Source organism: Acomys minous, assembly GCF_964271855.1.
Source record: "Acomys minous genome assembly, chromosome: 4".
In the NCBI taxonomy this organism is placed as follows: Eukaryota; Metazoa; Chordata; class Mammalia; order Rodentia; family Muridae; genus Acomys; species Acomys minous.
The window spans coordinates 82502382-82515475 of NC_140486.1; the positions used below are offsets into that span (position 1 = coordinate 82502382).

The following is a 13094-nucleotide window of genomic DNA, read 5'->3' on the forward strand; positions in this document are numbered from 1 at the left end:
TTGATGGATCATCTTGATAAACATGGCTGTGGCTCGGGAGTCACAGGGTTAAACCGGCTTAGGTATCCAGCGTATCTGTCTTTCTGTTCAGGAAGTTAAGGTCATTTAAGATAGTGAATAACTTGCAGCAGCATCCCCATGTTTATTTATATAACCTCATGGAATAGCGTGGCATGGGCTCGGTTTTGCACACATCTTTTAAACAGAGCATTGACTTAAAACGTTTGCCTTTGCAGTGAACTGCCCCACAGCCTCTCCACTGCCCAGCAGCGTCCCTCACAGTCTCAAGCCTGGAAATATATCTCCCCGCCACGTGCCCTTCAGAGGCAGAAGAGGAATTTGATTAAGTACTGCATTTAGAAGGTTGCTAGGGGGGCTGGAGAGATGGCTCGGAGGTTGAGAGCACTGACTGTTCTTCCAGAGGACTGGGGTTCAATTCCCAGCACCCGCATGGCAGCTCACAACTGTCCATAACTCCAATATCTGACACCCACAGACATACATCCAGGCAAAACACAAATGCACATAAAGTAAAAATAAATGTTATTTTTTTAAGTAAAAATAAATAAATAATTTTTTAAAAAAGTTTTCAGGGACTTCATCTTGCCAAATGAAACCAAAACAGAAACAGGGCCCAAAAGCCTCTAGTAAAAGTGGCTGTTGAGCTACTATGGGGAAATTAGGTTTATGGTTTAGCATTGATTTGTGGCTCTCTTCTTTATAACTGGCATGCCCATTAGACTGATAAGCAATTGTGTAAATGTTGGTCCCTAGTTCCCAAAGAGGTCAAACACGTCTTAATGCAAACAAGTCCATCCTAACTTGCCACTCTGCAAAGAAAGGTCTCTAAAGCTTATATTACCTTGGTGTTTGACCAGTAGCATTATAATTTTTGTACCTAAGTCTCACATACCAGGCTTTATAGGTGGCTCAGTGGTCAAGAGAACTGGCTGCTCTTCCAGACTACCCAGCACACACATAGGGCCTAAGAACCACCTGTGGCTCCAGCTCCGGGGGATAGGCTGCTCTCTTCTGGTGTCTGCAGGCACTGCGTGAATGTGGCACAGACCTACATGCAAGAAGACACCCATACACCCATACACGTAAAAGTAAGTAATTTTTTAAAATAAAAAATAATGGTTCACATGTGTGTGTATATATATATATATATAAAGGTGGAGAGGAATTGACATCCATTGTCCTGATTCCAGCTGTGGTCCAGCCACAGCTCCTGGCCTGGAAGCCCCTCCCACACAGTCAGTTCTGCTCTCTTTGCCTTAAGATTTGGGGTTTTGCTGTTAGACACCCCATTTTTCAGTGATGGTAATTTATTTTTTCTGCCCCTCTACTCTAATCCCCTTCGGGATGTGGCTTGTTTCATAGCTGTCATTTGAATCCCAAGCACGCATGTCACATAATATGGCTTCGGTCCCTCTAGTATGTAGGCCATTAGGACAGTTACTCTTGATGGTCAATTTAATGGCATTTAGGATCACCGTGAAGCAACCTCGGGGTGTGTCTACGAGGAAACTTTTATGCTGGGATCGCTTAGGATTCACCCTAATTATTCACAAGGTCATCGGACACAATTTCAACATCCGCTGAATAAGTACAGTACATAGCAGCTGTTGGTTTTTTGCTGTTTTCAAATTGGGACCATTTTAAACTCTCCCTTTTAGTCCCTAACCCTCCCCCAAAATCATAAGACGAATCTATGTTGTATTAGTCTCTATATAACAAACAACATATATGCTTTTCATTCCTTGTAAAGCCATCCTTTGAGTAATGTTAATATATTAAATGTCATAATGAAGTCCATTAGTATACCGGTTGGTTTGTTCTTTGTTGTTGTTTTTGTTTTGTTTTGTTTTGTTTTGTTTTGTTTTTTGGTCAACTTGACACAAACCTAGAGTATCTATGAAGAAAGTATCCTAGTTGAGCCGATGCCTCTATTAGATTGTCCTCATGGGGCTGTGGGGAGGGACGGGGGGGGGGGGGGGCAGGGGGATGATGGGGGTTAGAGGAGAGCAGTGCCACTCCTAGCCAGGTAATCCTTAGTTACACTAGAAAGTAGGCTGAGCAAGCCACGAGAAGCAAGCCACTAAGCAGCGTTCCTCAAAGGCCTCAGCTTTGATTCCTACCTCAGAGTCCTTGAATTCCCCTCATGATGGACCATAAATGTAAGCTAAATAAACCCTTTCCTCCCCAAGTCCTGTTTGATCATGGTATCACAGCAATAGAAACCCTATCTGAGACAGTTACTTTGTATGGTGACTCAACTCTGTGTCTGTGCACATGGGGGGGTGGGGTAGCGCTCACCTGTACAGGCATTTGTGGAGATCAGAGGTTGATGGCAGAGGTCTTCCACGATCACGTCTCTGCTGTGTTTTTATGAGATAGTGTCTCTCTCTGAGCCTGGGGCTTGTCCTTTGGGGCAGGCGAGCTGTCCAGCAATCACTCAGGATCCACCTGCCCGCCCCATCGCGCAAGAACTGAGGTTACAGACAGGTGACACCATGCCTAGATCTCAAGTGAGTGCTGGAGATTTGAACTCAGGTCTTCATGCCCATACCACTGAGTCATCACCCCAGCCCCTGAAAATTAGTTCTAAAAGGTGAGGCTGTAGACTCCTGTACATGGCAGCTCACCTGTAATCCCACCGCAAATGCGGAGGATACAGGAGATCCCAGAGTCAGCTAGCTCCATGGACTAGCTGAATCTTTAGTTCTGGGATCAAATGAGAGACTTTGACTCAGTATATAAGATGGAGAGTGATCAATAAAGACCCCTGATATCAACCTATTGCCCCCACAGTTTCACATGTGCACACACCCATGCAAACATACATACATACTGACAAAAGGGAAAATCGTCATTTTTAAAAGGCAATATGCTAAATCATCTTTAAAGTGAACTGTTAGCTCTACACGTCTTCCCTTTTAGTGACTTTTGCAAGTGACAAAGAACAGGACCTACTCATACTGTGCTTACAGAATATTAAACGTCACACATTCTGGGTTTCCAGGTCTATAGCCACAGGGCTGTTTGTCTTCCCTTCCTAAATTCATGCAAGCAGAGATTCTTTCCAGTCTCTGTCCTGGAGCGCATAAGGAGTGTGCATGTTTATGTGCACACAAATATTTGTCCTTGCACTTACAAGCACAGAAAAAGAATTAGAAAGTAGGAGCTCCTCGGCATCCTGATTTAGAACCAGCCAAATTCAATGACAACGCAAGAGCTCTGAACCGTGTCCAACGCCTCTCAAGTTCAAATTCACTTGATTTGGGACGCATGGTGACTTCCTGTTTTGGGTAGAACCTTTTCAAAATAGTTCAATAAGCTGTTTGGAAAGCATCTCACTCCTATAATGCAAGATTTAAAACCCTTGCTAGCGACTGAATGGGGACCATGTGTGTGACACATGTCTCAGCAGGAAAGCACTCTGCCAGCTCTAGCTACGGGTTCAGGGGGTGCTTGAAAAGCAGTCAATAACATTCAGAGACACAGAGATACAGCCGGGTTTTTCCACCCCGTAGATATCAACCGTGATGATCCACCCCATTGGAAAGTCCCCTCAATTTTTATATAAATAAGAAAGAAATATGATTTACTAACTAGCTCTTTAAGGGCCACATGCAACATTAAAACAGAAGTCACGCTTAAAATTCACCATTTCTCACTCTGTGGTTGCCAGTGTGTGGCTCAGAGTGGAAAAGACACCCAGGAAGTATCAGCTCTCACAAGCTCATTAAGAAGTCTGTAGTGGCGCTGGAGAGATGGCTCAGAGGTTAAGAGCACTGTCTGCTCTTCCAAAGGTCCTGAGTTCAATTCCCAGCAGCCACATGGTGTGGCTCACAACCATCTATAGTGAGATGTGCTGCCCTCTTCTGGTGTGCAGGTGTACATGCAGGCAAAGCACTGTATACCTAATAAATAAATAAATCTTTAGAAAAAAAAAAGACATCTGTAGGATGACTGACGTGCTCACAGTCACTTCTGACGTCAGCCTTGAAGCCCCAGGTAGGTTATAGGCTCTAATTCCTCAAGCCCTGGTAACCCACGGTGACATTAAGTCCAAATCTATTCCTGCTCCAATCCCTGCTGAAATCTGGAGTGCCACAGAAGCATCTCACAAATGGCCTGGATGAAGTCACACACCTTGCCACCACCCTTGCCTTCCCCTGGGTCGGCTGAGCGTCACGGTCTCTTGGGAAAACACCCTGCCTTGGGCACAGTCTTTAGCACTTTCAAACCAGTAGCTTTCCACATCCCAAATGACATTGTCAACTCTTAAGGCCACGCTATGCCAATTCCACACAAAGATGTGGAAATCTGTTGTGCATGAGAGTAAAGAACAAACCATGGGAATGGAGAGGTGGCGCCATGGTTTTGAGCACTGGTTGTCTTTCAAAAGATCTGGGTTCAATTCCCAGCACCCACATGGCAACCAACTTACAACTATCTGTAACTCCAGTTCCAGGGGATCTAGTGCCCTCTTCTGGTCTTCATAGGAACCAGGCATTCTCAGGGTACATAAACACAAAATATTCATAAAATAAAATAAAGTATTTTAATTAATAAAAAACCGGGCTGTTTTTGCACTTCCCTCTCTCTCTCCTGTCAGGTAGAGGTTAGGCCTGAGGACTCGCCTGTGGTAGGCCATGAGGTGACACCAATAATGACAGCCCAGGAACGATAAAAGTACCCACTGTATAGTGCCAACAGGTTCACTTTAATTTGATAATTTTGTGTGGGTGAATAAAGTTAAGGACTCAATCAGCCACATGACTCAGTAGATAAAGGCTCCTGCTCCCACGCCTGAGGACCTGAGTTCACTCTTCAGCCGTGTGGTAAAGGAAAGAACCAAGTCCCACAAGGTATCTTATCTTCTGACCTACACACATACACACACACACACACACACACACACACATGCACATACACACACACACACACACACACATACACACACACACACATGCACATACACACACACACACACACACACACATACACACACACACACATGCACATACACACACACACACACACACACACATACACACACACACACATGCACACACACACACACACACCAGAAAGTGTATATTTGCGTGCAGATGTACTGTGAATGCATTGCACGCACATATACAATAAATAAATAAGTTTCACAATAAATGTAATTCAAGGTGTTGTTATTAAAAGGAGAGAAAAAGACATTGAAAGACAAATAGATTTTACTTATCTAATTTTTTACCCTGTGATATACATTGATCAAATAATCAAAAGTTCACAATCAATAGGTGTGCAGTAGATTTCATAAGGCCGTCTGATAAATACAGTGCCCACTGGTAATTAAAAGAAAAAAAATCTTAGAGCTACAAAAAGTTGAGAAGAGACTTTTTAATAAGATGTATGGTACTGACCAAAACTGACCAAAAGGGGAAAAAAAATCCTTTCCCCCTGGGCCTCACCACGGCAAGTGTTCTTTATTGCTGTGCTCACTCCCTCCCTAGCCACACCCCACCCCTCCTTTCTTTCCAGATTCTCATTAAGTTGCCCAGGCTGGCTCTGAACTTCTGCTCTCACCTCAGACTTCAAATAGGGGGAATTACAAGCCTGCAAGGCCAGGACCAGCCAAATTGGTTAGTTAAAGATAAAAGGGTAGGAGTAGAGAGATGGCTCAGCCATTAGAGGCTGGGCTCACAAAGAAAAATATAAGATGAAAGGGGAGACGCGTCTTCTTTAAAGTTGGAGACGAGCCTAAGAGAGCGGCTTTGAGGGCTTGTTCTGCATGTGTGTGCATGAGTGTGTGCATAGGTCGCAGCTCAGTCTGGGGTATCAGTTCTCAGGTGCCATTCACCTTGGTTTTTAGAAATGGAGTCTCTCACTGGCCTGGGACTCAGTGACTGACAGGGAGAGGCTAGCTGGTCCCAGACATCTTTCTATCCCTGCATTTCCAGCACAGGAATTACACATGCATGCCACCACACTCTTTTTTTAAAAGGGTCTTGGGGACCAAACTTGAGTTCTCATGCCTGCCCAGAAAGCATTTTACTGACTCAACTCTCTTCTCCCAACCCTGGATATCACTACAACTCAGTGCTTTGGGGCTTTTTTTCTTTTCTTTTCTTTTCTTTTCTTACTTTCTTTTCTTCTTCTTCTTCTTCTTCTTCTTCTTCTTCTTCTTCTTCTTCTTCTTCTTCTTCTTCTTCTTCTTCGTTGTGGTTGTTGGTGGTGGTGGTGGCGGTGGTGGTTTTGGAGACCAGGGTTTTTTTCTCTGTGAAGCCCTGGCTGTCCTGGACTCACTTTGTGGACCAAACACTTTTCAAAGAACCAGCTAATATAATATTTGGAACAGAACTGGGCATTGTGGTACATGCATTTAATTCCAGCACTCAGTGACAATGAAACCCTCCCTCAATAATTAAATAAGTGTTGAAGGGCAAGGAGAGGGAAGGAAGAAATGGAGGAAGGAACAAACGAACGAATGAACGAAGGAACTAACAAACTTAGCATAGCCAGGGGTGCAGCGCAGTGGTAGAGGCCAGTCTAGCATACATGGAGCCCAGAATCCAACCCCCAGCCCAGGGAGTGGGGGAAAGGAAAGAAGGGGAAACAATTCAGAGCAGGTTCTAAGGTAGGAAAAATAGCAGAAAGAACTCCCACTTACCCATGACCTGGTTCCAACAGTTATCAGCTCTTGGTGAGTTCTAGGTTTTTCCATGACTTATTATGTCATCCCTTTACTGAAGCAATGAAACACATCTCATCCTTTCATCAGCAAACATTCAATGTAGGTCTTGAAAAGGAAATGAGTCTTTTCTAAAAATATACACAATGTCATTATCATACCTTTAAAACAACAACCCATTGACTCTTTAACACCACCCAAGAGGCGTGGCTAAATCTTCCAATCATTTGTAAATTTATTTTACTCAATAGTTTACTTAATTTTGTGGTATGTCTTCTTTCAAGTCTCTGTCTCTGTGTCTCTGTCTCTCTCTCTCTCTCTCTCTCTCTCCCTCGCTCTGTCTCCTCTCCTCCCTCATTCTGGTCCTCTGGCTGTCCCTTTCTTTGCAATTGGAACTATATTAGAGTGTCAGGACAACAGCAGGTCTGGTTGCTGAACTACCCTCTGGAGAGCCATTTAAGTGCAAGACGGTTGGGTTGGTTGGCCAAGCTCATTTTTTAACTGAAGTTTGAGTCAGCTTTGTTCAAACTGTGGTTTCTCAAGGCACTTTCTAGCATTTAATCAAAGGCTATAACTTTATTAAACCATCATTTTAAAATTACTTGTACCTCAACATAAAACCAGAGACACTAAATCAGTTAGAAGAAAAAGTGGGGAAGAGCCTGGAACACATCGGCACAGGAGACAACTTCCTGAACAGAACACCAACAGCCCAGGCCTTAAGGTCAACAATTAATAAATGGGACCTCATGAGGCTGAGAAGCTTCTGTAAGGCAGGAGACACTGTCAAGAGAACAAAGCAAAGGCCTACAGACTGGGAAAAGAGCCTCACCAACCCTACATCTGACAAAGGTCTAATATCCAAAATATATAAAGAACTCAAGAAATTAAACACCACCAAACCAAATAATCCAACTGAGAAATGGGGCTCAGAGAATTCTCAACAGAGGAATATCAAATGTCTGAGAAACACTTAAAGAAATGCTCAACGTCTTTAGTCATCAGAGAAATGCAAATCAAAACAATTCTGAGATTCCATCTTACTCCCATCAGAATGGCCAAGATCAAAAATTCAAGCAACACCACATGCTGGCAAGGATGTGGAGAAAGAGGAGCACTCCTTCATTGCTGGTGGGAATGCAGTCTAGTACAGCCACTTTGGAAATCTATCTGACACTTTCTCAGGAAACTGGGAATAGGGCTACCGCAAGACCCAGCTATTCCACTCCTTGGAATATACCCAGAAGATGCTTCACCACACAACAAGGACATATGCTCAACTATGTTCATAATGGCCTTATTCCTAATAGCCAGAACATGGAAACAGCCTAAGTGTCCCTCAGTAGAAGAAGGGATAAAGAAACTGTGGTACATTTACACTATGGAATACTACTCAGCTATTAAAAACAAGGAATTTCCAAAATTTGTGGACAAATGGATTGAACTAGAAATGATCATAATGAGTGAGCTAACCCAGAAGCAGAGAGACTCAAATAGTGTATACTCACTTATATCTCGACACTAGGCCAAGGGGCATGTCTCATGAAAGTCTTCACTTACCAGGAAAATGGGATAGTGGTGAGGACATCCTAAGGTGGGAGAAATATAGGAGATAGGAAAATAGGTGGATCCAGAGGGTCCTAGAAACCTACAAGAAGAACACTATGATGGACAGATCTGATCCCAGGGGCTCTGCTTGATCTAAGGCACCAACCAAGGACAATATGTGCAGTCATCATCAAACCCCTACCCAGATCTAGCCAAGGGACAGAATATTCTCCACAGTTAAGTGGAGACTGGGGACTGACTTTCACACGAACTCTGGTGCCCCTTATTTGGCTATGTCCCCTTGATCGGGAGGCCCAATGGCACTCAGAGGAAGGATAGCAGACTACCAAGAAGACACTTGATACCCTAGCATCATATTCAAGGGGAGGAGGTCCCCCTCAGTCACAGTCATAGGGAAGGGGAATGGAGTGAAAGCGGGAGGGAGGGAGGAATGAGAGGATGCACGGGATGGGATAGCAATTGAGATGTAATGTGAATGATTTTATTTTTCAATGAAAAAACATAATAAAAAATAATAAATGTCATATAGTGATTTTATTTCCTCTAAAGCTTTTAATAAATATTGTCTTTAAAATTAAAAAAAATAAAATAAAAATTATTTGTGAGATAACTTCCACAACTACAGTATCCCTTGCCAGAACAAGAAGATTCCATCATCGAGAATGTCTTCAGGGGCCAGAGGTATGGCTCGGTAGAAGAACACTGGCTGCTCTTCCAGATGACCCAGGTTTGATTCTCAGCACCCACACTGCAGCTCAGAACCATCTGTAATTCCAGTTCCAAGGGCAAGCTGTGCCCTCTTCTGACTTCTGTGGGCAACAGGCATGTACATGATGCGCATACATACATACATACATACATACATACATACTTGTATACATACATTCAGGGAAAACACACACACACAAAATAACATAAATAAATCTTTCTTAAAAAAGAATGTCTTTAAAGACAGAACATCTTCCAGTTTGTCCTGGCAGTTAATTCTTACATAAACAGTTTTCCATAGCAAAAATCCTTAACCTAACAATAGATTCAGAGGAATTTTGAATTACTTACTAAATGTAGATAGAAATCTAGACACGTACGTAGTAAAATGTTAACACATACTTGATATTCTAGGCATGCAAAGCAATAAATTTTGCTTTTAGCATTGTGATATGTTGTGGGTTTTTAAAAGGTATTTAGACATATGTTCATTTTAGCAAGTTCCTATAGATCACTGTGAATGTTTGCCACGGAACTACCACGGTGTCCTCACTGGTTCTGAATCCTGGCTATTCTTTCACAAAATCAATATGCTTAAGTTATTGTTTTCAAATGAGTTCCTGCAGAAGCTTTTCCTCTTTTTTTTTTTTTTTTAATGGTATTTTGAGACAGGGTTTCTCTGTGTAGCCTTGGCTGTCCTGGACTCCCTTTCCAGACCAGGTTGGCCTCGAACTCACAGCGATCCGCCTACCTCTGCCTCCTGAGTGCTGGGATTAAAGGCGTGCGCCACCACGCCCGGCGCTTTCCCTTCTTGTAGCTATGAGGAGGTTCAATTTTTCTACCCCAAACTCATTCTCTGTGGCCATGCACAGAGCGGTTCTGTACCTGCGGGTGTGGTAGAATCTAAACTGAGGCTACAGAGTAGCACTGTAGACCTCATGCCGAGCCAGGCAGCCCAGGGAATTATGAGTAGGCTGCAGCTAAGGAGGACTTGAGGAACGTAAACACAATTAACATGACGATTAAAAACAAACATAAGGGGCTGGAGAGATGGCTCAGAGGTTAAGACCACTAACTGCTCCTCCAGAGGTCCTGAGTTCAATTCCCAGCAACCACATAGTGGCTCACAACCATCTATAATGTGATCTGACGCCCTCTTCTGGCCTGCACGTGTACAAGCAGGCAGAACACCGTATAGATAACAGTAAATAAATAAATCTCTTTAAAAAAAAAAGCAAGAAAACAAAATCTTAAAGCAAACTAGAAAACAATATAAACAAAAAAAGCAAAAACAAACATAAGGAGAAACCCTGTCTCAAAAAAACCAAATAAATAAATAAATAAATAAGGGCTGGAGAACTGGCTTGGTCAGGAGGAGCACTCACTATCTGCCTAGCAACCTGAGTTTGAGCTCCCGAACCCACATAGAGGAAATAACCAACTCCCACAAATTGCCCTCTGACCTCCAAGCATGCCCTGTGGCACACATGTGCAGTGACATATACAATTAATTGGTTTTAGTTTTAATAAATAAATTTTAAATAAGATAAATACAAATGGAAAATTAAACTTAAAACTCGAGGCTGGAGAGATGGCTCAGCAGTTAAGAACACTAGTTGCTCTTGCAGAGGACCTGGGTTCAATTCCCAACACCCACATGGCAACTAACATCTGTCTATAAGCCTGGATCCACGGGATCTGACACCCTCACACAGGCATAATGCAGGCAAAACACCAATGCACATAAAATAAAAATAAATGTACTCCAATTTCCCCTTGACAATCTAGATCAGCCACCCCTCTTAACACTATTATTTCTTTCATAGTCTATTGGCTTAAGAGCATCAGAAGCCCCCAAGTAGCCAGAGGGTTCTGAGCTTCCAATTCAGTGGAATGTGTTGTGTCTCCTGGCAGTAGCACTCCACCTGTTCATAACTAGAATACACAGAATTTCAAATACATACAGATCCCATGAATTCCTTCTTCACAAAGCCACACCCTTTGGCCAACATCTCCCTAGTGTCCCTCCCCACCATTTCCGTTTTACATCTGTGTCCTGAAGAGCACCTGGTGGCCATCATTAAGCTAGGAGGCAGTTCAGAGAAATCCAACAAAGAGCAAACCACACCATCCTGCATGTGAACACACCCTTAGTGTGCACCAGCAGATGTGTCTGCAGCCAGGGACTCACATGCAACCTGCTCTCTGCTTAGCCCAGATCTAGGGCAGGGCATCTATGGCACTGACATGCTAATTCCTATGTCGAAACGTAGACCTCTTTCCTAGAAATGGGGTGACAGGTAGCATCCCCCCCACACACACTAAACAAGATGAGTTTAATTTTGCTTGAATTTATCAGTAGGAGAAAATTTGCAGGGTCGATAGAATTGCTAAACTCCTGGAAAGATGTCCCAAGGCACTGATTTCCAGTAGAATTAAGAAGTCTTTGGGGCTGTAGAGCACTTAGTTAGTGTGAGAGGCTCTGGGTTCTGTCCCTAGCACCACAAGCAACAAAATGAAATAAATTACTAAATGAAAATGTTTTGATATGTTAAATCATTTTTCCTAAATTTTTTAATTCCGTTACCATCCCACCAAAAAAAATTTTTTAAGTGGAGGTATGTTAGACCTATAAATGTATCTGTGGCTCTGGGGTTCATTTGTGCTGCTCTATAAAATACCACTGACTGAGTCTGTCTTAGTTTGGGTTTTATTGCTGTGAAGAAACAACATGACCAAGGTAGCTCTTATGAAGGAAAACATTTAACTGGGGCTGCCTTACAGTTTCAGAGATTTAATCCATTATCATCGTGGGAGGGAAACATGGCAGCGTGCAGGCAGACATGGAGCTGGAGGAGCTGAGAGTTCAATGTCCCCAGCTAGCAAGAAGGAGGCTGAATTCCACACTTGGTGGAGCTTTAGCATGGGAACCCTCAAAGACTTCCCCTACAGCGACACACTTCCTCCAACAAGGCTGCACCTCCTGATAGTGCCACTCCCCACGGGCCAAGCATTCAAACATATGAGTCTATGGGGGCCAAACGTATTCAAACCACCACATCCCGCTCCCTGGCCCCCACAGGCGTGTAGCCATGATGTAATGCCAACTTCATTTAGTCCAACTGCAAAAGTCCCCATAGCTTATCACAGTCTCAGCAATGTTTAAAAGTTCAAAGTCTCTTCTGAGATTCATGCAATCTCATGATTTTACTATAATCCAAGTAAAACCAAAATCAAAAAGTGGATCACATACTTCCAACATGTCATGGTACAGGATACATATTACCATTCCAAAACATAGAGAAAGGAGCACAGTGGGGAAATGCCAGACCAAAGCAAGACCAAAAACCACCTGGGCAAACTCCAGACTCTGCACCTCCACGTCAGGTGACAAAACGTTCTTCAGATCTCCACCTCCTTTCAGCTCTGTTGACTGCAACACACGTCTCCCTCTTGGTCTGGTTCCACTCCCTGTTTGCAGCTCTCCTGGGCAGGCATTCCACAATCCTGTCATTTCTAACCTCTTGGAGTCTCCAGGCAATCCAGGCTTCTCCTGCACAGCCTCCATGAACGGACACCCCCGCCACAGCAGCTGTCCTTAGTCGTAGAGAGAGATTCCATAACCCCTTTCTTCTATCCTTGACTCTAAAAGCCAGAACCACAAGGCCAATGCTGTCATGTTCTGCTGCTTGCTGTGCCTGGAACATGGGCCTCTTGTTATCACATGTTTACCAGCTTTGTTTTCCATGGTTTCCTTCACTGCCTAACCTTGGCTGTCATGGAACTTGCTCTGTAGACCAGGCTGACCTTGACCTCAGAGACCTGCACACTTCTGTCTTCTGAGTGCTGGGACTAAAGGTATGTACCACCATACCTGAACCTAAGTTTTTGTTTAATTCCTTTTCACACAGTGGAATCTTAGCTGGGTAGGTCACCACTCCCTTAATTCCGGGCACGGTGGTGCACACCTTTAATCCCAGCCAAGGCAGAGGCAGGTGGATCTCTGTGAGTTCCAGGACAGCCTGGTCTACAAAACAAGTCCAGGACAGCCAGGGCTAACACAAAGAGACCCTGTCTTGAGGGTTGGGTGTTTTGAAGGCAAAATTACCAGAATGCAACCAAG

At 43.6% G+C, this 13094-nt stretch overlaps 1 protein-coding gene across 1 annotated transcript in view; it reads right to left on the reverse strand.

Annotated features, from left to right (window-relative positions):
* The window catches only part of ANKRD44 (ankyrin repeat domain 44), a 295573-nt gene extending 282792 nt beyond the window's left edge, over positions 1 to 12781 (reverse strand). Inside the window, exon 1 of the mRNA XM_084779451.1 lies at positions 12324 to 12781. Coding sequence (XP_084635577.1) covers positions 12324 to 12539 — 216 coding nt within the window. The 5' untranslated portion in view covers positions 12540 to 12781. The remainder of the gene's footprint in view (positions 1 to 12323) is intronic.
* Between the last annotated feature and the right edge of the window lie 313 nt (positions 12782 to 13094).